Source organism: Canis aureus, chromosome 20, assembly GCF_053574225.1.
Source record: "Canis aureus isolate CA01 chromosome 20, VMU_Caureus_v.1.0, whole genome shotgun sequence".
Taxonomy (NCBI): domain Eukaryota; kingdom Metazoa; phylum Chordata; class Mammalia; order Carnivora; family Canidae; genus Canis; species Canis aureus.
Genome location: NC_135630.1, coordinates 25,010,982 through 25,036,559, shown reverse-complemented (window position 1 = coordinate 25,036,559; position 25,578 = coordinate 25,010,982). Strand labels below are relative to the sequence as shown.

General features: G+C 35.2%; 1 protein-coding gene and 1 long non-coding RNA gene across 10 annotated transcripts in view; one reads left to right on the top strand and one right to left on the bottom strand.

Moving 5' to 3' along the window:
* Positions 1 to 2,349, top strand: part of LOC144291582 (uncharacterized) — a 29,427-nt gene extending 27,078 nt beyond the window's left edge. Inside the window, exons 2-4 of the long non-coding RNA XR_013358904.1 lie at positions 407 to 549; positions 676 to 882; positions 2,129 to 2,349. This is a non-coding gene — a long non-coding RNA (uncharacterized LOC144291582). The remainder of the gene's footprint in view (positions 1 to 406; positions 550 to 675; positions 883 to 2,128) is intronic.
* PRDM5 (PR/SET domain 5) overlaps positions 1 to 25,578 on the bottom strand; it is a 206,392-nt gene that overhangs the window by 47,104 nt on the left and 133,710 nt on the right. For 6 of the 9 annotated variants that reach the window (XM_077861174.1, XM_077861178.1, XM_077861177.1 and 3 more), the window contains 3 exons: positions 22,889 to 23,049; positions 20,133 to 20,174; positions 19,458 to 19,551 (listed from right to left, as the gene is read on the bottom strand). In XM_077861174.1, coding sequence (XP_077717300.1) covers positions 19,458 to 19,551; positions 20,133 to 20,174; positions 22,889 to 23,049 — 297 coding nt within the window. The remainder of the gene's footprint in view (positions 1 to 19,457; positions 19,552 to 20,132; positions 20,175 to 22,888; positions 23,050 to 25,578) is intronic. The other 3 variants (XM_077861176.1, XM_077861181.1, XM_077861182.1) reach the window with 1 other exon arrangement.

Sequence of the window (25,578 nt, the reverse complement as noted above, 5' to 3'; positions counted from 1 at the left end):
ACATTTCCCCAGCCTTTCTGAGGAAGGAGCACCCAGGACTCTTTCCTTGAATCAGGCACTGTGAAATGATGAAAACCACCCAAAATGGAAATAAATAAATAAATAATAAATAAATAAATAAATAAATAAATAAATAAATAAATAAATAAAGTAACAATGGCAGTGCAAACAGAAACAAGACTCTTTAAAGAACTATCTGGACTTGCCAACTTCTGTGAGACAAAAATCAACCTCTGTACTAGGTAAGTGGATCTGGAATTTTTCACCTTATTATAATAACGACCTTAGGAAGGTGCATCTTCATTGTCAGAAAAATAAAGGCATAGAGTCCAATTTATTTGAAAAACTATGAAAATATAATCTTATTTAACACTAAATTGATAATATGTATTTATCTCAATTCCAGATCTCTCTGTTGAGACCCAGTCTTGAGATAGCCGTATGTCAACCAGGTATCTTCATTTGGATATCCCATAAACAACTCAAATACAGCATTCTGAATTCATGTCTTCAACTCCTGATCCTGTGTATCCTGTATATCCTGTCCTGGTTAGTTATACCACGGTCACCTAGTTACCAAATAAGAAACTTAGCCTCCAACATACTTCCTTTAACTCACTGCCCTCTTCATCCAGTCTTTAAGTCATATTGATTGCCCTTCTCTGATATTTCTAGAATTCTGCTCCTTGATGATGATGAAAATAGTATTAATAGCAGTACCAGTAACAACAGCATCGGCAGTAGAAGGAATAGTAACAACAACTGTCATTTATCAATTTCTTCACTATCTAACCTTTACCATGCATACCCCCCCTGGAAAAAATAAGAATACAGCAAAATGCTACTGCTGATGGTGGTACCTACTGCATCATTTAATTCCAGGTAATTTTTTATTTCCTTCTTCATAAAGCATGAAAAGTAATCTTTTAGATTTTCAGTTTGTTTTACTTTAGTGATGGATAATGAAGATGCTAAACTGTTTATTTATTAACAGATCAATCAACAAATCAAACCTCGATAACAAATAAAGCATGATAAAAATAGTAAAGTGGTTTACACTTCCAAAAAGTTATTTCAGAAATTTACTAGCAAGCCTACAAAATGTAGTTGTTCATTACTAGACTCTTCGTATAGCTTTAGTTATCTTCTTGTTTTCCAAATACCAAAAGAATAGCCAGCAAACAAAAATCAAAGACTCGCAGCCATCTGGTAAATTATGTTAAGTCTAATGTAATATACCAGGTTATTATTTTCTTTCATGATAGCCGAGGTGATCAAGCAGGGAAAGAGATATAGTTAAGAAATTTTAGAGAATGAAGCATAACAAATTCACTCCCTACCTTACCTAGTGTCATAATACGGAAATTTTCTCTATAGACATGAAAATGTTAACTTTTGTTAGAGGCATAGATTTTCTCCTTTTTTTAGAATCTGATTGTCCTGAATTTGAATAACTTGTCCTCCTTCTAGTTATAACTCTGGGGAAGTTATTCAACCTCAATGAACCTCTGAAAAATGGGATAAATTGTATCTATCTCATAGGGACAGTGACCATATATTCAGGTTTGCCTAAGGCAGTCTCAGTTTATGCTAGTTATCCCAGAACAATGATTAATAGTGCTCCCTTCACTTTCTCCAGTGTCCCAATTAGGACAATAAAAATACATGGTTAACTATTATGAATTGAACTATGCCCCACTCACTAATTCATATGTTGAAGTCCTAACCCCTCCAGTACCTCAAAATGTGTCTTTGGAAATGTTATTCGAGTAGTGTGGATCCTTCATCTAATGGGACTGGTATCCTTATAGGAAGATGGCTATGAGAGGACAGAGACACAGAGGGAGAATGCCATATAAAGAGCATAGTGATACTGCCACAAGGCAGAGAACCACCAGAAGCCAGGACCTAATACAGATTCTTCCCTAGTGCCTTCAGAGGGCATGTGGCCCTCTAGACACCCTGAACCCAGACTTCCAGCCTTCAGAACCACGAGACAATAAATTATTGCTTAAGCTACTCAGTTTGTAGTACTTTGTTACAGAAGTCCTAGCAAACTAATACAGCCATCTGACTCATACTGTTGAAAATTATTATTTTCACTGATGTCTATTTCTCTGCTGCCCAGGAGGCCTATGTCAACTATCCAGAAGAGAAACTGGCACCTCTAGAGGACTGAATTTCTGCCCCTTCCCTACTCCAACCCTGAGATCCACTGATATGAGCTGGTATGTTTGGGAAACTTAAGTCCAACCCTACTCATTCATTCTACCTCCCAGAATATAACTGCAGTTTTAAAGGATATCACTGGGTAAATGGCTTTAATAAATAAAATTCATTTGAAATCTACAGTGTGTGGTTTGCAAATCAGCCTACACTGTACATTAAACTGCTACCTTCTCTACCCATTTGGTTGGAGCATCTTTAAAGGAATCTGGCCCTGAAGATTCTGAGGACAAACCTATCTGTGGACCCACACAACCTGAAGCTGAAGGTTATATGTACAAGTCAACATGCTAATAACTATTAAAGTTATTTGCATAATTTTCATACCAAACGAAGCTGTTAATCTTAGCTTTTTTCACATTATGCATATGCACTTTCCTTCATTATTTCAAGTTATTTTGAGGAGTACGTCTCTAGGAAATATTTATGTCTACACATAAAATTATTCTGGAGCAAAGAGGAAACAATCTTCAATTTGAATTAACCTTGAAAATATCAATCTCTCTTTCCTACTTGAACACCACCAATATACAGGTTCTGATGTACAATCTGAGGCAAATCCAAGGAACTACTCTTTTTTTTTAAGACTATCTATTTATTTATTTATTTATGAAAGTGCATGAAGTGGGGACAAGCAGCAGAGGGAGAGGGAGAAAGAGAATCTCAGGCTGACTCTGTACTGAGTGTGGAGCCCGAAATGGGGCTTGATCTCACGACTCTGAGATCATGACCTGAGCTGAAACCCAAGAGTTAGACGCTTAACCGAATGAACCACCCAGGTGTCCTAAGAACTACTTTTTTTAATATCTCTGATTGATTTAGACACTGTCTTCATTTTGATTAGGCTAATTAAAATGTTCAAATTTTGACTAACATGAATATTAATTAATTTAATAATTAGCTAAAAAGTATAGATAAAACCAATCTAAATGGAAATAATAGCTGAAACATATAGAAGCTCTGTTCTATTCAGAATGCCTAAGGTATATTAGCAATTTTAATTCTTGCACATTATGATTTAGATATTCTATCCCTAGTTACAAATGAGGAGAGTAAGCCACCACTGAAAGGATAAGTACTTTGCTCAAGATAACATAACTATTAAATGGTGGAATCAGAATTTTAACCCTTACCTCTTATGCCATTACACAAGTTAATAATATGGGTAGAATTTTGTGTAAATTAAGTTAGGCTTTCTAAAGTTATTGACAAAAACTCTGCTTCTTGCAATAGCAGTTAACATTAACCAGATCTTTCTGGCTAGTAAATTCAAGCATTCTTTTACTTATCAAAGCTCTCCAGGAAAAAGTAGGGGGCAGGTTAGGAATGTGTGTTATGTCTCAAAGCAGGTCACAAGTGAATGCAACTACTAATGTAACATTAAGCTATGGATTGATAACTACCGATAGGTAACCACCTTCAATATTTAGAAAGTAAATACAATACTGGCAAATATCTATGAGATTTAACTACCAATAGTCAAATTTAATGACCATAGTAGCACAAATAATTTTGACATGTAGATAATGGCAAAATAGTTTTTATTTAACTACAGAAAATAGGTGAGTTCTTTCATTCACTTCTTTAAATTATGTTCTAACACTAAGCATTAAAATCCATTTGTGTTTTCTTCAAACATATCAAGAAACAAACAGAAGCATTGATGGCAATTGTAGAAGGTTGATTTTTTTAAAAAAGGTTTTATTTATTTATTCATGAGAGACACAGAGAGAGAGAGAGAGAGGCAGAGACATAGGCAGAGGGAGAAGCAGGCTCCATGCGAGGAGCCTGACGAGGGTCTCGATCCCAGGTCTTCAGGATCATGCCCTGGGCGGAAGGCAAGCACTAAACCTCTGAGCCACTGGGGCTGCCCCTAGGAGGTTGATTTTAAGTTGATTTTCAAAAGTGCCGCCAAGTAGATAGATACTCCATGAAACTAATTTAGTCATACATTAAATATTTTTTGAGCACATAGTTACTGTCCCAGGCTTTGGGAATGCAGTTGCAAACAGATTCACAAAGTCACGGCCTTTTCAATTTAACTACTGTAGTGAGAAGGACAAGAAAAAGTAAAGAAAAACAAGATAATTTCAGATACTGATAAATTATATGAAGAAAATAAAAGAAGAAGATAGATTTAAGGAAGACCTCTGTGGGAGTGGGCCATAGACTGAGCTAAGGTTGTTACAAAAGGCAAAAGAAGTAAATGAATGCTAATGCCAATCCTTGATGCCAATTTCACATAATTGACGCACATGCTTATTTTTTTTTAACTCTTCATATTTAATTAAAACTATTTAAGCTCCTGGGCTTGAAGTAAGTGCCTCCAAATTCTCACTGCTGGCACACCTGAGATGGAATTAGCTTCAAAGTATTTGAAATGTGCAGGGAGGAGGGTGGACGATGTTCAGAAAAGAGTTCCAAAAAATTGGAGATGGCCTTTTAGATGCAGGTAGTAGTAAGAGAGAGGACATCTGGATGCCACATGGAACACCTTACAGAGTCTAGCCTGGTTCTCAAGTTATTTGAGTCTTAAAGAGAAGATGATGCACTGTGACAACAACCACTTACTGGCAAAGATGGCTAAAAATAACTGGAAAAAATCCAATTCTAGTTTAATATATGTCATTAGAATTATAATTTATTGATGTTACCATTATTTAATGTAATATAATTTTAATTAAAGATATCAGAAAGAAGTCTAACCCTCACCAAAGGATTCACACACATTATTCTTAATATTAAAAGAGAATCTTAAAAATGTGTGAAGGGAGTGCAGGTTAGCATGCATCTTCATGATAAAAGATCTTAAAGCCATAGCACCACTGACTATCCATCTATTGTCCCATAACCACCTCAACTTCCAACATTTTGATACAAATATTTCCTTAATATCTATGCTTATATAATCTGAAATTAACACAATAAAATCTTGCAAACCTTGATATTCTTATTAACCCCTGGATTTAATTTAAGGAATTGACCACTCTATAAAAGGGATCAAATTTTATTCCAAACTACTAAACACAACGAATGCAGCAAATTTAGCAATAATGATCATGATCAACCTTGAAAATTAAAAAATATTAAAATGGAAAATTTTATTAAATTAATTTTATTAATTTATTAATAAATTAAATTAATTTAATATTAAAATGATAAATTTTATGGTCTATGTATTTTACCAGAATTTGAAAAGAAATGGGCCTTATGCTTTGAGAGATTTTAAACAAGCAAAAAAGCTTAATTTATAATGTATACACTTTAAGACATTTTGAGTAAAATTAAAAACAGATTATTTTCAGAAAACAGTTTAATAATTTTAACTTTTATTTTGTCAGCATATTTTTAAAGCCTATGAGATTTCAGAGAGTTCACATAATTTTTCTGAAAAGATACATATACACAAAAATGTAATTTAAGATGGAATAAAGTTAAACTCCCACTTTCAATGAATCCAAATTAAATAATATTTAGATAATTAAATTAAATAAGGTTTAAAGATTTTGAAGCCACAGTTTTACGTTTGACTTTGTCTTTGTTTCCAACAAAAATCAATTTTGGAGAGGGCAACTTTTAAATAACAAGCATACCTTGAAAGTGTATGTTTCATGAAAAATAAGATGGTTCCATGTGGTTGAACTTTAAAATATAAGCTCTATATGGGAATTCTTTAGAACTTTAAATTTGTTTTCCACAAATATGGGACTGGCTTCTGTTGCTTTTGTGGACTAAGGAAATTGTTGTAAGACATCAAAGTAACACATTCTAAATAAAAATTAAACAAAAAATATAATTGTGCAAGTACCTCCCAATCACTTTTCCAATTTCACCATTCCAATCCCCTCAATTTATGGAGCATCTAATAAACTAAAAGTACACCACAGAGAGAAGTGAAATGCTACCCTGACAGATGGGAGTAGCTCAAGTTCATTCTTGGCACCTTTCTATGAATTGAAATACTTCTTTTTTTCCTGTAGCGAAAAGAGCCATGAAACCCCACTGACCTCACTGAACCCCACGTTGTTACTCTTGGAATGCTCCTATTAATCAAATCCTGCAAAATTTCACTTGATCTGAAGAAGTTAAGCCCAACGACACCCTCTTTGAAAGAAAGGCAAGAAATTCCAAACTTGGCATTTTCTCCTTGAGTATTTACAGACACACACTACTTTTAAAAGTTTAAAGAGTTTACTATTAGAAGGAAATGGGAAATAAAATACAAAAATCAAAATTTACTGAATGCGGAGACCTTAACTTCTCAAAATACTTTTGCCACCTGAATCAAAACAAATCGCTTTTTTTTCTTAATGCAAAGTTCTATGAATGCAGCTACAAAAAAAGTAAAAGAAGAATTCTTTTCCTTACGAATCTTAGAGGTATAGCAACCATCCCTCATTTCTTTTTTTTTTCTTTTTAAGATTTTATTTATTTATTCATGAGAGACACAGAGAGAGGCAGATACACAGGCAGAGGGAGAAGCAGGCTCCCTGTGGGGAGCCCGATGTGGGACTCGATTCAGGACCCCGGGACGACAGCCTGAGCTAAAGGCAGACGCTCAACCATTGAGCCACGTGGGCTTCCCCCATTCTTCATCTCTGAAGAGATGCTAAGTCAAATGAGGTGAAGTTCATAGGGAAGCAGAAAAATAAAGCCATGTGCTTGCTAATTTTCTAATCTCAAGTAAAGATCCACAACTACTTATGGGTTGAAGGCAAAATAAAAACTGAGTTTTACAGATGCAAACAAAATAGAATACAAGATGCAGTATAAAAGAGGACAAGGGTTTAATGAATGATTAGAAATATATAATGAGCTAGGAAGAGACAGTAAAAGACACCATACTCAAGATGCTCTGGCTTCATCAAACAGGTGTGTAAGTGACACCCATCACATGTGATTTATCTGAGGGATCAGGACACCTTCATGAAGTCCTTCATGCGAACACTGACAGAAGTAACACTGACTGCCTCACAGATAGGAGAAACACCTCAATAATCCAGACACTGGCAAAGTTTTAAAGGTTCTTACCAAGAAAGAAAAACTCCTACATGAGTTCTCCCCATGACTGTGTTGTTAGGGAACACTTTAAGGTAGGGAAGTAGAGAAAGAGAAGGTAATTACTGATTGGGTTTTGTTGGTAGGGAGTCAGACTTCAGTGGGAAAACTAATCCTTCCACCCAGCAGTTTCCCATGTTTAGGAATTTCTACCAGAAGTTTTACTTAGCCTCATATTTATGAGCACAGTCTGTGAACAGTGGTCCTGGAGTGATGAAGTAGTTAAGCCTCAAGGAGCCTGCACACAGAGGCACTTCCTGCTAGTTGTGCCAGCAAGGAAGAATCAAGAGTATATAACTGTGAGCAGCAAGAAATCCCCAAAATGATTCTCTTTACCCTCAGACTAGAAAAGGGAGAAAACCTTCCCCAGCCCTGAAGCACACTTGGGAGTTACAGGAAAACAAAACACGGAGATGTTGTTCTCAAGAGAGAAAGTGGTAGCAATGGCAGGAGGAAGCAAGTATCTGAGGACACCAAATCTCTTGAGTTTTCCTAAACTAAAGGACAATGTTGGTGTTCACATTTAACAGAGGTAGCTATTCATAATATGTAGAAATGTACTAAATAGATAAAGATGTTGAGATGAAAACTGTTTGCCTGGGCCACTTCCATTTTTGAAGATCTCAGTATCAAAAAACAAATGAAGAAGGATATAAAGCAAGTTACTAAACAATATTTTAAATAATCCCTCTTGTTAGTCTTTGTGACTGTATTACTAATTCATTTGGTTTATGATGCAACTTTCCAAGATGACTGTCACCACTCCCTCACTCTTCCCACAGTGCCTCTATCTGCCCTCTGACAAACCCTGATATAAGCATTATAGTTTTTGCATTAAAAACTACAACCTTTGATATTTTTGAAAAATATTAAAAATAGATAATAACACTACTAATGAAAATCAAAATAGATGTCTCTCCCTCTCTCTAAGTTGTTATATATGCTTGTCTAGTACTAACTCAAAACCAGGAGGAACAAAGTACAGAAAGGGAAAAAAAAAAGGAAAGAAACACTACATTCCTATGATGTGGTCAGTGTTCAAAACTGATCTGAAATGTCAAAATAACACAGAGAACAAAAGTCATGTAGTTCAAGACTTTATCTATGAGTGACTTCTTAGAGGAAAATCTAAGGCTCTGAAAGTGTGATGCTGAGAATATAATTTATTTCTATGCAGATTTTACACTCAACTCTTCTGTGAACTCTTAGTTTATCTGCAGGTAAGAGAACATTCAATATGGCCTAATGTTTGTTAGTAATTAACCACTTAGAAAATAAATAGAGCAAAATAAGCTCTTCCTCTCAACACAGGAAAGTTATCTAATCCTTATAAAAATGTGAAAAACATGCCTCAAATTTTCATTTGTGTTCATAATTACCTTGCTAATTGTCTATTTGTATTTATTAATAATTGTTAATCCTCTTATTATTGTTTATAATTATAGTTACTGTTTTTGTAAGTTTGCACAAAAATATTCTAAAAAGAATAAATTCCTTTACAAAAAGAGAAACAATGGATAAAATGCAAGTATAACCAAACTATAATATACCAATCCTTTATTTTTAAACTGATCACAGGTATTTACTAAAAAAATTAACTGTTTCCTAAGACAATGATTTATTGCTACCTTCAAACAACAGTGTGCAAGCAAGCCTGGAACAGAAGGGCCAACACAGCCGGTATCTATTAACACGGAAAGTTGGTTGGAACTGTAGGCAAGTAATTAACCTTCTGGCCCAGAGCTTTAAAACCCCAAAAGCAGTTCCTAGAATTTCTTTCATAATTTATGAACAACTGATGGAATTCATGTCACAGTCCATGGATTCCCTTGCGGAATTAACCCCAGCTCTCACTGACCCTAAGAAGCTATAAACCAACAGGAGAATGTGCTCTACTATGCCGACTGACCCACAGAGTGCCATCCCTGTCACTGTAGCATAGGAAAGTGGATGATAAATTACAGAGCTGCCTGCCAGGCACAGACCTAAAAACTCGCCTTCAGCGACAATGATGGTGACACACAGGACATGCACCCTCACTCACCCCACACCAGCCCTCCTCAACGTTCTACAGATGATCTGTATTCTGCTGCTACAGGTTATAAAAAGATGATGATGATGACACTAGGAACAGAAGGTCATACCATATATCAAGGGATGCTGCTTGACTGTGGTAAATACATGCAAGAATAATGATGGCAAAACACATGGCAACCATAGCAGCAATGGCTAATACTAGCACATGCGCACACTGGGCGAGGCGCTATGCAAGGTTCCTGATGGAGACCTTCATTTGTCCCTCAAAGCAGTACCACGACATTGGGACTATTCTTACCCTTTTTCTTTAGGTGGGGAAAGTATGCTTTGAAGAGGTGAAGCAACTGACTAAAAAGCTCATGCAGGGAGGATTTAAAATAAAATGGAATTTGAAAGCCTATCCTATGACTCCAGGATCCATACATAGGATAGGAACTAGGTAGTTAATAACAAGAAGTGGAGATAGTTGACTTTGTGGTGGGAAGGTTTCTCCAGAAGTGGAATTAAATAACAAACTACAGACCCTCAAGCTTCAAAGTCGAGATTATTAACCTCAATTGGTTGATATATCAACCAGAAATTATCATCAAACATCATGGAAGGAATATGTAAGTCCAAGGTTAATAGTAAAAATTAGAATAAGAACTTAAAATACCAGCAATGTGTATACTGAACAAAGTTTAAGCCTTAGTTTAGCTCTAGAGGAACAATATATAAGCAGTGAAACCTTAGCAAATCACTGTATTTTGCAGGGCATGGGTTCAATTAAGAGGTTTAAACCAGCAAATTTATTAAATTCCTTTCTATTCTAAAAGTGAAGAGTATTTTATTTTAATAATCTATAAAAGCAAAAGCCATGTGCACACTTGCTGTGAATGTACTTATTCTAATCACCTAATTATGAAGAATGAACAGACTTTAGAAGGTGGATACAAAGTTTGTAAAAAACATTTTCCAAGTTAATGAAGAAAAACAAACTTGTTAGACTTCACCCTAGAGTACAGAATGGTGGTAATGGGAAGGAGTTGGGAGAGGGGGAGGGGAAAGAAGGTGAAGCAAGTATACAGCTGGTTGGCTACTTATGGTAGTAAAGGAGAAAACCAATCAAAATGTGAATTGGAGGAGTTTTTTAAATGTTTTTTTTTTTTTTTTGAACACTGCTAACAAAAAATTACAACAGAGACATAAATACTAAGACTCCTCCCAGAACTAAGGTAGTAATCAAATAGCTAAGTTACCATTGTCTTATAGAGTGACCATTAGTCATGAGACAATAATAATAATAAGACCTGTTCTAAGAAAATTAATATGAAGGAATGCCTTTCATACTCCCCAAAGCAATATTACCACTATGTTAAATAGGAAATGATGAAAGATACCAGTTGGCAAAGTGGAAGGAGGAAATATAGATAGGAGTCCTGTTTTGTCTTCATAAAACTTACTGTTATTTGATGTTAAAAGGAAGAGAATAAAAAAAAAAAAAAAAAGGAAGAGAATGGCTTCCCAAAATACTGATGTATAGTTTGATACAATAAAAACAAAATGAAATAGACTCCTTCAACATAATGGAAAAACCATGATAAGACTATCATTACCTCTATAAAAACCTTATCACATTGCAGTATATTCAAATGTACATCCATCTCACTAAAAGTCCCAACTATCAATAATAATAATTTCCTAGAAGTAAAAAAGTAATCCATCTAGCTATATGACATCCTGAAAAATGTCAAACTATGTAAATATCAAATGTTTTCTGGAAAACAAAACTATGGAGTCAAAAAAAATATCAGTGGCTGTCAGGCATTGACGATTGGGGGATAAATAGGCAAAGCACAGAGGACTTTTACGGCAATGAAAGTACTCCATATAATAGCATATTATTGAACACATATTACACATTTGTACAAATGCATAGAATGTACAACACCAACAGTGAACCATAATGTGAGCTATAGACTTTGGATGATTCTAATGTGTCAATGTAGGTTCATTAATTGTAGAACATATGCCATTTTGGTTGGGGATTTTGATAACAGGGGAGAGGATACATGTGTCAGGGAGAAGCTGATGGGCAGGGGAAATTTCTGTATCTTCTCTTCATTTCACTGTGAATCTAAAACTGCTTTAAAAATAAAAGCAAGGGGATCCCTGGGTGGCGCAGCGGTTTGGCGCCTGCCTTTGGCCCAGGGCGCGATCCTGGAGATCCGGGATCAAATCCCACGTCAGGCTCCCGGTGCATGGAGCCTGCTTCTCCCTCTGCCTGTGTCTCTGCCTCTCTCTCTCTCTCTCTCTCTCTATGTGACTATCATAAATAAATTAAAAAAATAAATAAATAAAAGCAAAAAAAAATCCGAGAAATTAAATTTAATCATCCTTTTTTCTGTATGTTATTGTCCACTGTAAAGTCGACTCAGGAGACAATAAACACATGAATGCTACACACACACACACACACAGACCCTTCCATTTGACTCTAAAAGATAAAACTTTCATAAAATTAAAATAATATGTGACTTTTAGAATTTCATTCCTTCATCTTTTATACTGGATAACTTACAGAATTTGTATAATTCTTGTGGTAATTATAACAACTGTACAGTACTTGTGTAGCTGTACATCAAAAGAAGAAGAGATAACACAAAAATAAGATAGAATTTGAAGTTAAAAGATTTGGATCTTACTACCTTGACTAGACCGGTCATTTGCTTTGCTGAATCTCAGCTTCCTCATCTAGAAAATGAGAATGGTCTTAGAAACCTATCACACTAGGTAGAAGGATTAACTCAGATAGTATTTGAAAGAGCTTCTCCCCTTCAGTAAACTTGATTAAAAACCTGAGCCTGACCTGTCCTGCCCATCAGCTCAGAATCTAGTCATGGAGCAGATATGCAAAGTAAGTATAAAATCATAATTGAAAAGACATATTTCTGTAACAGTAAAAAAGTGGGATCCCCAAATATCTACTAGATGAAAGGCTACAAATAACAAGAGACTATAATATACTACACAATTGTTTGTAATTATTCCAGTTCCTGTAGAGTGGACCTTGTCAAACAAAATGGATAGGGGATTTGTCAGGGCCAATTTACTCTACCTTTTTTCTAATAAGAATTTGAAAACCTAGGCAATTCCAAGTTAAAAGGAGTCATAGTAGATTTAGCGCTGGTGGGCCAAATATTGTTCTTTATTCCTTCATTTAAGTACTGTAATTTTATATATATTGGTGAGCTAAATCTTAAACCATGCTGTTAAGTATTCTTTGTTATACAATTGTTTCCAACAAATAGCATGATGAAGCAATGAGGTAAAGAATGGAAAGGAGAGCAAAGGGCCCAATTTCATATTGAGGTAGGTCTGGCTAATAAAGTGAGGAGTTTAGCAATTTTATTCTTCGATTCGAGCATTTTTCAAAGTGAATTCCATGACTTTATAGTTATTTTATGAAAAAGTGATTTTATGGTTGATTCAAATCATAGTTAAATCCAGGACTTCTCACTATGAAGCCAGCATTCCTTCCACTAACCCACAGGTTCTGTGATGTATTTGTAGATTCTTTTGTTTATTCAAGAAGCATTCGCTAGGTTCTTTCTCTATGCCAGGCAGTTCTCTGAATAGTAAACAAGTAAGGTGTCAGAAGATACGGGCACAGCTCTAAGGGAACAGAGAACCTATGAGTGACTCAAGAAGTATGAGTGCTTGGAAGCATGCTATGTTGAGAGAAGTACAAGATGGAACACATCAACTTAATGCGGTGGGGGTAAGGGATGGTCAGGTAGCATACCACGGAGAAAGTTGCATTTACTTGAAGACTGGCGGAAAGTGAAAGGAGCCAAATAAGTGAGCCTGGAATGTCAACTGGGAGAGGAATTGGTAGTTGATGAGTCGCGTGATAGGTAAGGGCTGGTCATTTTGCACAAAACGAGGGGAAACCACTGTAAGATGTATAGTAGGGTAACAGCAGGACTAGGTAAGCCTTATCAACTCCTTAAACCTTCTTTTGTAAAGAATACATATACTTTACAATGTATTTTTTAAAAACTTCTAAAAACTCTATACCAATAGCAAATTTCATGGAATTCCCTTTTCAAGAAGATGACTAAGCATGCGGTAATGAAGTTCTGCTTATTCAGGAGAATCTGAGTTCTCTCTGAGCGGCATGACTATAAGCGACAAAACAAAACAAGTCTGTTTATGTTCAAAAAATGAAAGTCTTCCTGTTGAAAGAACTAGGCTTTGAGGGACATGTGAAGAAGATGTAAGCTGTGAAGCTGGATATTCAGGAAACGGTTCTTAGTGGCACTTAGCTGGCATCTGCATCCCTTCAGTTGTTCTCATTGGAATAAAACACTCACATACTTTTAATTATGAAAATTTTTAAACATGGAGAAAACTTGGAAAAATAGTACAATAAGTATTATATACCCATACTTGGGTTTAATGTCACCATATTTGCTTTTCATTCTCATTTCTCCCTTTTATAATCACATTCTTTTGCACTTCTTTCTGTTGGTCCATTTGAGAATCAGTTGCAAAAACATTTTGTACCTAAATAATTTAGCATAAATCTAATAATAGCAGTGACCTGCATAATCATAATATTAATGTATTTTAAATATTTTGTTATTCAAGAAACTTATTATATTAAAACACAAAATCAGGAAGATAGTACTGGAAGTCCTAGCCTCAGCAATCAGACAACAAAAAGACATTAAAGGCATTCAAATTGGCAAAGAAGAAGTCAAACTCTCCCTCTTCGCCGATGACATGATACTCTACATCGAAAACCCAAAAGTCTCCACCCCAAGATTGCTAGAACTCATACAGCAATTTGGTAGCGTGGCAGGATACAAAATCAATGCCCAGAAATCAGTGGCATTTCTATACACTAAAAATGAGACTGAAGAAAGAGAAATTAAGGAGTCAATCCCATTTACAATTGCACCCAAAAGCATAAGATACCTAGGAATAAACCTAACCAAAGAGGTAAAGGATCTATACCCTCAAAACTATAGAACACTTCTGAAAGAAATTGAGGAAGACACAAAGAGATGGAAAAATATTCCATGCTCATGGATTGGCAGAATTAAGATTGTGAAAATGTCAATGTTACCCAGGGCAATATACACGTTTAATGCAATCCCTATCAAAATACCATGGACTTTCTTCAGAGAGTTAGAACAAATTATTTTAAGATTTGTGTGCAATCAGAAAAGACCCCGAATAGCCAGGGGAATTTTAAAAAAGAAAACCATATCTGGGGGCATCACAATGCCAGATTTCAGGTTGTACTACAAAGCTGTGGTCATCAAGACAGTGTGGTACCAGCACAAAAACAGACACATAGATCAATGGAACAGAATAGAGAACCCAGAAGTGGACCCTGAACTTTATGGTCAACTAATATTCGATAAAGGAGGAAAGACTATCCATTGGAAGAAAGACAGTCTCTTCAATAAATGGTGCTGGGAAAATTGGACATCCACATGCAGAAGAATGAAACTAGACCACTCTCTTTCACCATACACAAAGATAAACTCAAAATGGATGAAAGATCTAAATGTGAGACAAGATTCCATCAAAATCCTAGAGGAGAACACAGGCAACACCCTTTTTGAACTCAGCCACAGTAACTTCTTGCAAGATACATCCACGAAGGCAAAAGAAACAAAAGCAAAAATGAACTATTGGGACTTCATCAAGATAAGAAGCTTTTACACAGCAAAGGATACAGTCAATAAAACTAAAAGACAACCTACAGAATGGGAGAAGATATTTGCAAATGACATATCAGATAAAGGGCTAGTTTCCAAGATCTATAAAGAACTTATTAAACTCAACACCAAAGAAACAAACAATCCAATCATGAAATGGGAAAAAGACATGAAGAGAAATCTCACAGAGGAAGACATAGACATGGCCAACACGCACATGAGAAAATGCTCTGCATCACTTGCCATCAGGGAAATACAAATCAAAACCACAATGAGATACCACCTCACACCAGTGAGAGTGGGGAAAATTAACAAGGCAGGAAACCACAAATGTTGGAGAGGATGCGGAGAAAAGGGAACCCTCTTACACTGTTGGTGGGAATGTGAACTGGTGCAGTCACTCTGGAAAACTGTGTGGAGGTTCCTCAAAGAGTTAAAAATAGACCTGCCCTACGACCCAGCAATTGCACTGTTGGGGATTTACCCCAAAGATACAGATGCAATGAAACGCCGGGACACCTGCACCCCGATGTTTATAGCAGCAATAGCCACAATAGCCAAGCTGTGGAAGGAGCCTCGGTGTCCATCGAAAGATGAATGGATAAAGAAGATGTGGTTTATGTATACAATGGAATATTACTCAGCTATTAGAAATGACAAATACCCACCATTTGCTTCAACGTGGATGGAACTGGAGGGTATTATGCTGAGTGAAGTAAGTCAATCGGAGAAGGACAAACATTATATGTTCTCATTCATTTGGGGAATATAAATAATAGTGAAAGGGAATATAAGGGAAGGGAGAAGAAATGTGTGGGAAATATCAGAAAGGGAGACAGAAAGTAAAGACTGCTAACTCTGGGAAATGAACTAGGGGGTGGTAGAAGGGGAGGAGGGCGGGGGGTGGGAGTGAATGGGTGACGGGCACTGAGGGTTATTCTGTATGTTAGTAAATTGAACACCAATAAAAAATAAATTTAAAAAAAAAAGAAAATCAGGAAGAAAATTCAAATTATCCTTATTTATAATACAAAGAAATAACGACAGTTAATAATTTAGTATTTAACCTCTAAGACCTTTTTACATAAATGTTTCATCTTTATAAAATATATCATTTTGTTTTTGTAACTTGTATTTCTTATTTCTTTTCATGTGAACTAATATATGATATACTAATATATAATACTGCTTTTATTGACTACAGAATATTCCAATTTATAGATATACCATAATTTCTTTAACCAATCTCTTCAATATTAGATACACAGGCTTTACTTACTTTTTTTTTTAGCAGCTCTTCAAGGAACAGGACAATATTCCTTTTTCTTTTCCTTAAATATTTTATTTATTTATTCATGAGAGAGAAGCAGAGACGTAGACAGAGGGAGAAGCAGACTCCTCACAGGAAGCCTGAAGTGGGATTTGATCCCTGGACCGGGATCATGCCCTGAGCCAAAGGCAGACACTCAACTGCTGAGCCACACAGGCATCCCATAATATTCCTTTTTCAAACAAAATTTACTGGCTGTGATCTCTTTTTGGACTTAAAAATTAAGCACAAGTTCGGTTTATGTCTAATAGGGAAGATAGTAATAATTTAAAAAGTCAAGGACAACTTTTGATGTGACAATGTAAATTAAATTTTTGAAAGTTTATCTTGGAGATCTTTATGGTTTAATTTTAAGAAAGAAATTAGTGAGACACACACAGTTCAGAATTTAAAACACCACTGAAAATAATCTTTCCAACCAAGTTGCCCTTTCAGCATTTATTAAGAAAGGTCAGGTTAATCAGGAACATAGCCACCCAAATGTTTTTTTCCCATCAAAAATGCATTTTTCCCAGAGTAATACACTAAGAAAAGTATGTCAGACAACATGATAGTAATTACCTCCTTATCAATGGTCATTCAAGATTATATTTATAAATTATTAAAGTTTCAGCACATTCAAGGATTTAGGATTTTGAAAGAAAGGAAAGGGAGATACTGAACATAAAATTCTCAGTATGATATCCTATAAGAAATGGAAAACAGAAGAAGAGGAGAAAACAATAACATAAGAAGTTATATCTATTACTGGTTTCTTCAGTGTAATCAGGTCACAGTGCTAAGCTTCTGGCATGATTTTAAGTTCACCTGCCCTCCACATGGCTCTCTACCACTTTTTTCCTTTTGCTTCTCGCTTTTATTTTTGTTGTTCTCTGATTCTGTTTTTGTTCCCCAAACTGCACTTTCCCTGGCTACTTCTAAGCAAGACCTCCTTTTTCTTTCTTTAGGGCACCCATTATTCTACAGCCATCATGTATAACGTTTGATATATTCTTGGTTATAGGTTTTATTTAAAAGTTTTTAAGAGGCTACTTAAGTTAACAAATACTACTTTGATGTTATGTCTTTTAGCTTTAGCTAAAAAATTTCCAGAATAAGAAATTAAGTTCCACTGCTGTCCTTTCCTCCATCTATGCATAATAATTGTACTTTTATTCTTTGACCTATTTAAACTACAATTTCATCATCACAAAATAGTTACCAGGCTAGATGTCTACTCTGTGAAGTACTAGGGATATAATCATAAAGTCAAATACTATGACTTTTAAAAACAGGAAGCTTTAGCAATGTAATCCAGTCACCTTTTACCATATAATGTCCAGCTACTGAAAATCATGAAGATCCAGGTAAAATAATCTGGCTATCAATATAAACACTTTTTTTCAAGTCTCTTCAAGTATTTTTCTGCATAATAGATAAAATCCAGACAAGATTCTTTCAAGAATATTTAATTGTTTAAAGATATTTGCAAATGATATACCCAGTAAGGGATTAACATCCAAAATATGTAAAGAACTCGTACAACTCAAGACCAAAGCAACAAGTAATCCAATGAAAAAAATGTGCAGAAAACCTGAACAGATCTTATTTCGAAGAAGACATACAGATGGCCAACAGACACATGAAAAGATGCTCAACATTACTATTCATCAGGGAAATGCGAATCAAAACCACAATGAGATAACATTTCACATCAATCAGAACGGCTAGTAACAGAAAGACTAGAAATGACAAGTAGTAGTGAGAATGTGGAAAAAGGGGAGCCCTTGTACATTCTTAGTGGGAATGCAGCCTCACTGGAAAATAGTATAGAGGTTCCTCAAAAAACTAAAAATGGAAGTACTTGTGATAAATGATTATAACTATGATCCAGTAATTGTACTTCTGGGTATTACCCAAAGAAGAAAAAACAGTAATTCAAAACAAAGTATGCACCTCTATGTTTATTGCAGCATTATTTATTTACATGAGACAAAATACAGAGGCAATGCAATGAAAGTATCTGTTGATAGATAAATGGGTAAAGAAAATGTGGCATATATACACGATGGAATATTATTAGCCAGAAAAAAGAATAATTCCTTGCCATTCACAACAGTTTGGATAGACCTAGAGGGTATTATGCTAAGTAAAGTAAGTCAGAGAAAGACAAATATATGGTTTCACTTATATGTGGAATCTAAAAAACAAATGAACAAATACCAACAACAACAAAAAGAGAAACAGACTCATTAATATAGAGAACTAACTAGTGATCACCAGAGAAGAAGGCGGTGAGGAGATGGGTGAAATAAGAGAAGACTCAGGGGTACAAACCTCAGTCACAAAATAAGTCATGGGATGAAAAGTACAGCATAGGGAATATAGTCAATAATATTGTAATAACTATATAGTGACAAATGGTAACTAGACTTATCCTATACTTTTCATGGTGAACTTTTTATAATATAAATAATTATCAAATCACTATTTGTATACCTGAAACTAGTATTATGTCAACTATGTCAGTTAAATTTTTAAAAATGAATATTTAGTTGTCTTTTCATTCTTCATTAGGGCACAACCCTCTTTCATGAGAGAAATTGAACAAAAAGTCGTAGGAAAGGAAGGGAATCTTTCAGGAAGCAATCCATGGCATACTGGACATTATGGTGGCATCACACTCGCATCCAATAAAGTTCTACAGTATTCAAGCAATATTCCAAGGACTTTTTAAGTTTAAAAAAGACACATTTGATGCCAGTTATAGGAAAGAATTTTAAGAGGAGGTACTTAGCCTTCTATAAAAAGTGAAACTGCTATTCCCTATTTCTTCATTAGAATAGAATATACAGTAAATCACAATTATATCACAATTAAACATTAGCAAATTATTTCCATTTCAGATAGCTAACTTGTCTTGGGAAATTAAACTTTAAATAAATTTTAAATAAAGGTTTCTAAAGTAAGAAACTGGATTCTATAAAATTTTAAGGAAAAGAGCCAAGATTAATTCTTAATCTGTGAGATATTTTGTAACATTACAATATTCCTTATCTTAAAATAATTTGATTTATTTAAGTTGTTTTCATCACCAACTACAATCTACATACCTGTGTGGCTACGGATATGAACTCTCAGTGTACCACTGCTGGCAAATTTCTGGCCACAGTAAGGGCAGATTTTCTCCTTTTCTCCTGTATGTGTCTAAATGGAAAGGAATAAAAAGGGTTCAGGATAAATATAAAGATTTAGGTAAAGATGATTAAGTGCCTCTGACAATGGTAAATCCTTTTTTTCCAGGATTATGTTTCATTAAAATGATTTAATATCACAATGAGATTTTAAACAATTTATCATGAATATTCCCACTGGTTAAAAAAAAAAAAAAAAAAAGCCCCAAACCTTAGAATCATGAATTAGTGCTAATTTGAAAATAATTCTGCAGTTTACTTTTTAAGCCTTTATGGAGCCCCCAAGTAAAAATGATTAAGTTACACAAAACCAGTATATGCTGGCAAAACCACATAATCAAAATGGGGTTACAGCTGCCCTTGACTGCTGCCAAGAAACACTTCCTTAGAAGCATTTTCCACATTCTTTGTGTGTATTTAACTCTTGAGAACAGAATTAATCTCAATAAAGTAATCTGTTATTTGCATTATGCCTGCCTGACTGGATTGATTTTACTGCAAAGCAAAAAGAAATATATATTTGATTTGATTTTTAAAATTAGCCGGTGTTAATTGAGTAGTCAATTTGAAAGAACATCTTTGCCCTCAACATACCTCTAATGTCAGCATAAAGCAACCACACAAGGATAGGTGAATCTGTATCATCAAAAGTGAATTTTGACAGAATGTTAGTTCAAAGAAAAGAGTGACCTTTCCCAAAAGAGGAGGCAGATGGAGCTTTTAAAACTTATCTCACAATCTCATGAGGAGACCAATTATTCTACCACCGTCAAAATAGGTCATTCCAATAAATGAGGGGTCAGAGCTACTTTTCAAGTCCCATTGTTTTTCAAACTTAGGAGAAGGTAAAAAGAAGGGAGAAAAAAGAAATTACTTCAGATATCTGCACATTCTCCATGAGACTATTTTTAATATTATTTTATTTTATTTTATTTATTCATGAGAGACACACACACAGAGAGAAAGAGAGAGGCAGAGACACAGGCAGAGGGAGAAGCAGGCTCCACGCAGGGAGCCCGATATTGGACTCGATCTCAGGTCTCCAGGATCACACCCTGGGCCAAAGGCAGGTGTTAAACCACTGAGCCACCCAGGGATCCCCTTTTTTTAATATTTTTTTCAATGATGACCTACACGTCAATAAAAGTACACAGTGGATCATATGGGTTACCACCACAAAACAGTTACCAGGGCCTGTGTTTGCATAGTTTTTGGGCAAATTACTGGCACTGCCATGGGCTAATGTATAAAAAAGAGGAAAGGCTTCTTTTTTTTTTCAGTAATGTGTTCCCAGAAGGAACACACAGGCTGGCATAGAGCAAAAGGGGTAGGGCAGTTACCTCATCACCTGACAATCTCAGAAAGCAAGCAATTTGGCAAAATATTCTCCATATTAAATTAATTGCTAACTTTGATATAATTAGTTTCACAGCCTTACGGGTACTGAATTTGAAATTTTTCATATTTGAATTATAATTTGTATTTGAATATACACTATTATATTTGTCATTCTTAAAAGAATTATAAACCAAATGCCTTAGTCAACATCAGTGTCCTTTTAAATATTTTTCCATTGAAAATGATTCACATTATATTCAAGTTTAAGAAATATAGTCTAACCAATTGCCACACTAGCCAATGACACTGGCTACAACAGACATCTCCTTGATTCTGCATTTGGCAAGCACTTAACTTTCCATTTTCACTACAAGTTCTTATTTAAAACAGTTATACATTCTTTACAGTAAGAGCCGTTACTCCCCTGTTCCCCATTATGGCTCATTTTAAAGGAAATGGTATAACATTTTAACATATAGCAGACCTATACTCTTCTCATTCCCTGACAAAAGCAGCAAAATACAACAGTTTTTTCTTGATTAGTATAAGATTGTTTAGAAATTGCATATATCTATTATTACAACATTGGATATTCCAAACAAGCAACTACCTATTTATTTACAGTATCTTTATACAACCCACAGAATTTCTTTTGCTGTTACATAAGTATTTCATTGCTGACTTACATGACCTAAGTTCCTGGTCAGGAATATAAGTTCCAAACTAAACAACATTAAGTCGACATTAATGAAAAGAATTAAGATGCTCTTTAGTTTAATTCAAAAATGCAGCTTATTATTAGGTATGGGAATTTGGTTCAATGGTTTTAAAAGACATTTAAGGTACAATAGTAAAATATCTTAAATATAGATAAAGCATGAAAACAGATTACTACAACAATAATGCTGGATAAATGTATGAACAAAAATGATCAATGCTCTCCAAAATGTCCTCTATGACAATCTGTGATTGTGGATAAATGACTATCAATCTCCTTTGAAAATGTATTATTTTTTCCCACAATTAAAATGTGACACAAATTTATTAAATTCATGCAGAAAAGTAGTTCAAGCAAAGAGATCTGAAAGACTATCTTCCCATGAAATTTGAAAAAAGAAGACAATTATCATTAAAGACATGAGAATAGAAAGTTCCTCAAATAGAATTAAAAAAAAAAAGTTCCTCAAATCAGTCCTTTGGCCCAGCTATTACTACAGGTAGGTACCAAAATAAAAGTCACATTGTAGCAGGAGTCACTTCTTCATAATCACTCAGCAGTATACACTAAGTGGCAGAATCTATTACACTTCACAGTCATTTCTAAAGCCCACATTAAAACCTTTAATGGTGTTTGTTACACTATGAATTTTGCTATTTTTGAAAACACACTTAAAATGTACTTACAATGCAAATAAAGATAACCTCCTGATTTGCCTAAAGTAATGAGCATAATGCAAAAAGATTATCTCCCAAACAACATAAGGAAGAACATCATTTTATTTGAGTGAAGCAGATACTTATCAAGTCCCTCTTCTATACTAGGAACTTCCCTGAGTCCTAGAGTTCCAAGATGAAGAACCATTCCAATCCTAGAAAAGAGGTCAGTCTAATAACTTGTCAATGAATATCTGAATTAGCTCTGAAAAATAAAATTAAGGCACTACTCATTTTTAAAATAAAACTCCACATGAATCCAAAAGTGTACAAAAATTGACAAGCTCCTCCGCATTGACTACTTTATACAACCCATCTATCATCATAGCTCAGGGCTATGCAAAATCCACACCTAAATCTAGGTTCACTTTCATCCCAATTATATAGCTCTTCTGAAAAACTATAAAGAACAACACTTTCTGAAGAGCTCATATAAATCATGCATCCCTTATTTGTCATTTTGAGTAAATATGTTGATTAATTAATATAAAATTGATTATCACAGGATAATGCACAGTATCATGCCCATACTGCTGAGGGATATAATCCATTCAAACTCACAGAAGGCTTCTACTTACTTTCTTATGACTTCTAAGCACTGAAGGTGTAACAAATGCCTTATTACACAGCTCACATCTGTATTTCTTGTGTCTTTCATGGACCACCTGGACATGAACATTTAAGGTATCTTTTCTTTTAAAGGTAGCATCACAGTGATGGCACTTGAAAGTCCTCTCACCTTAGAAATGAAAAAGTCAAACAAGAGACAGATCAGATGCAATAGCAGGGTGATGTTAACTCCCTCTAATGGGTACCAGATATAGTGGCTTTCCTCCAAAACATTAGCTTTATTACTAACAATTTATCATAACCAGAAAAGGTAATTTTTCACATCTTTTGATTCCATATTTGCTAATTCATTCTGTGACCAGTGGGAAGTGTTTTAACTTTCTTATGTTCTCAGCCTCTTTAACTGGAAAATGTGGAGACTCAATTAGCTAATTTCCTAAAGGAAACAATGAACTTTCTTTAAAAGTATATATTTCTAAGGCAGGGTGTCAGGTCTGAAGTAAGTAGATTCTTGTGGTGACAAAAGGCTTCTGTCAGGCAGAGTAAATGGCCTTTGGGGTGGATCCTAAACTCTCCTCACACCCACCACAACTCTTATGGCCTTTAAGGGACAGGGACAGGCAGACAGGGTCATAAGAAGCAAAATGGGGAGGGAAGCCCCTGAGGGCACACAGATATGGGTGAGCCCCCCTTTAGGCCAAGAGGGCTACAACATCCCTTCCTTCCTCAGCACTATCTCAGGAAGTTGGACTAGGGACTCCTTAACATGGTCCTTGGTCTGCTAATTTCTTTTATTCACTGGGGAAGGGTTTAACTTCCAGGCTCTCACACAGGTTGGGGGGCTGCCTCTCAGAGACACAGCTGGATTGGGGCAACTATCCTTTTCTACCCCCTACGCCCCTGGGTAACTGTGAGGGTTTTCACCTTGTTCTCATTCTATAGCATAGGACTGCAGAGAAAGCAACTCCACAAACTATGTTTAGGGGATGTCTGGTATGGCATTTTTTTTTAAACTTTTATATAATGCTACCCTTACAGGTCTTCTTAAAGTCTAACCTTCACTCATCTATTTTAAATACATTTTAAGTGATAAATATGTACAATTAGAAGACAGTTTTATGGATGTGAGGGCGATCTAGCTGCGACATCTGTCACCCCATTGATCGCCAGGGTTGATTCGGCTGATCTGGCTGGCTAGGCGGGTGTCCCCTTCCTCCCTCACCGCTCCATGTGCGTCCCTCCCGAAGCTGCGCGCTCGGTCGAAGAGGACGACCATCCCCGATAGAGGAGGACCGTTCTTCGGTCAAGGGTATACGAGTAGCTGCGCTCCCCTGCTAGAACCTCCAAACAAGCTCTCAAGAAGACAGTTTTATCTCTCAGGAAGTTATAAAATGCATGTAGTACATGATTATATAAGTAAGACAGACTAGTATTTGAATATATTTTCCTTTTTTAAAGAACAATGATATTAGCATAGATTCACATATTATATTCACTAAGACAAATATAACTTTCTACAATGAAATAAGAGACTACCTCACTTTCAACCAAACTCTTCTAATTTCCCTCCATTATAACTAGCATAGATTTAGAAACATGAAGATCCTATTATTTCTTCATACCAAATTTAAGGAAGGAAGGACAAAAGAAGGAAAAAGGAAAAAAAAAGAAAAAGACAAATTACCCTTCAAAAACAGAATTATGAATCTTTAACTTAAAATATTTGAAAGCTCTGTTGAAATCTGATGCTTGGAACAAAGTCACATCCAAACCATGCACAAACTGTGTAGATTCTGAGTGCTATGTTTATATGTTGCCTTTGTGCACTTTTGTTGCTAGTTGCTAGTTGCTATAACCTACTTTATATATCTTCTTAGATGTATTTAAATACTTTATTTGTATAATATGTATAATAAGTGAGAGTAAAAGAGAATATCAACAATATATGACTATAAATAATACCAAAACAACTCAGGGCCGAAAAGAAATTAAAAAACAAAAACAAGGAGTGCCTGGGCTGCACGGTCGGTTAAATGTCAGACTCTTGGTCTTGGTTCAGGTCATGATCTCAGGGTCCTGGGATCAAGCCCCTGATTAGGCCTCTGCACTCAGTGGGGGTTCTGTTTAGGATTCCCTTCCACTCCATCTCCCTCTCCCCCACCCCTTCAAAATAAATAAATCTTTAAAATTAATTAGAAAACAAAAACAAAACAAAAAAGCAATCCTTCAAGATTTCTCCTACCAAAGCATTTCCATTAAACTATCACATGAATCAAAGTACTGATTCCTATACAAAGACCTCATTAAGCTATACCAAGGGAGTCCTTACCTTCTTTCAAATTTTAATTCCAGATTTCTTTGTTTTAAGCTTATCAGAATTTTTTAACTTTGATGAGATTTTATCTGATGTTATCAGATTTCTTTGCCTTAAAGAAATAAACATAGGATTAAAGATAGGATTTTTCCTATCTTAAAACCAAGAAGCTAGCTAGTAACCTGCTTTTTGGTGTTCAGTGTGTTAGAAAATAGCAATATTTTCCAAAATAATTATGACAAGTTATTCTTCATATTTTGAGCCAGAGTGCTGATATAAATTTCTAAAATAGCCTGCATGTTTTGAAGCTAAACACGTTATAATTTTTATATTGTGTAAGGTAACATCTAATATTTTGTCTTATTCTGCCCACTTCTGTTTTTT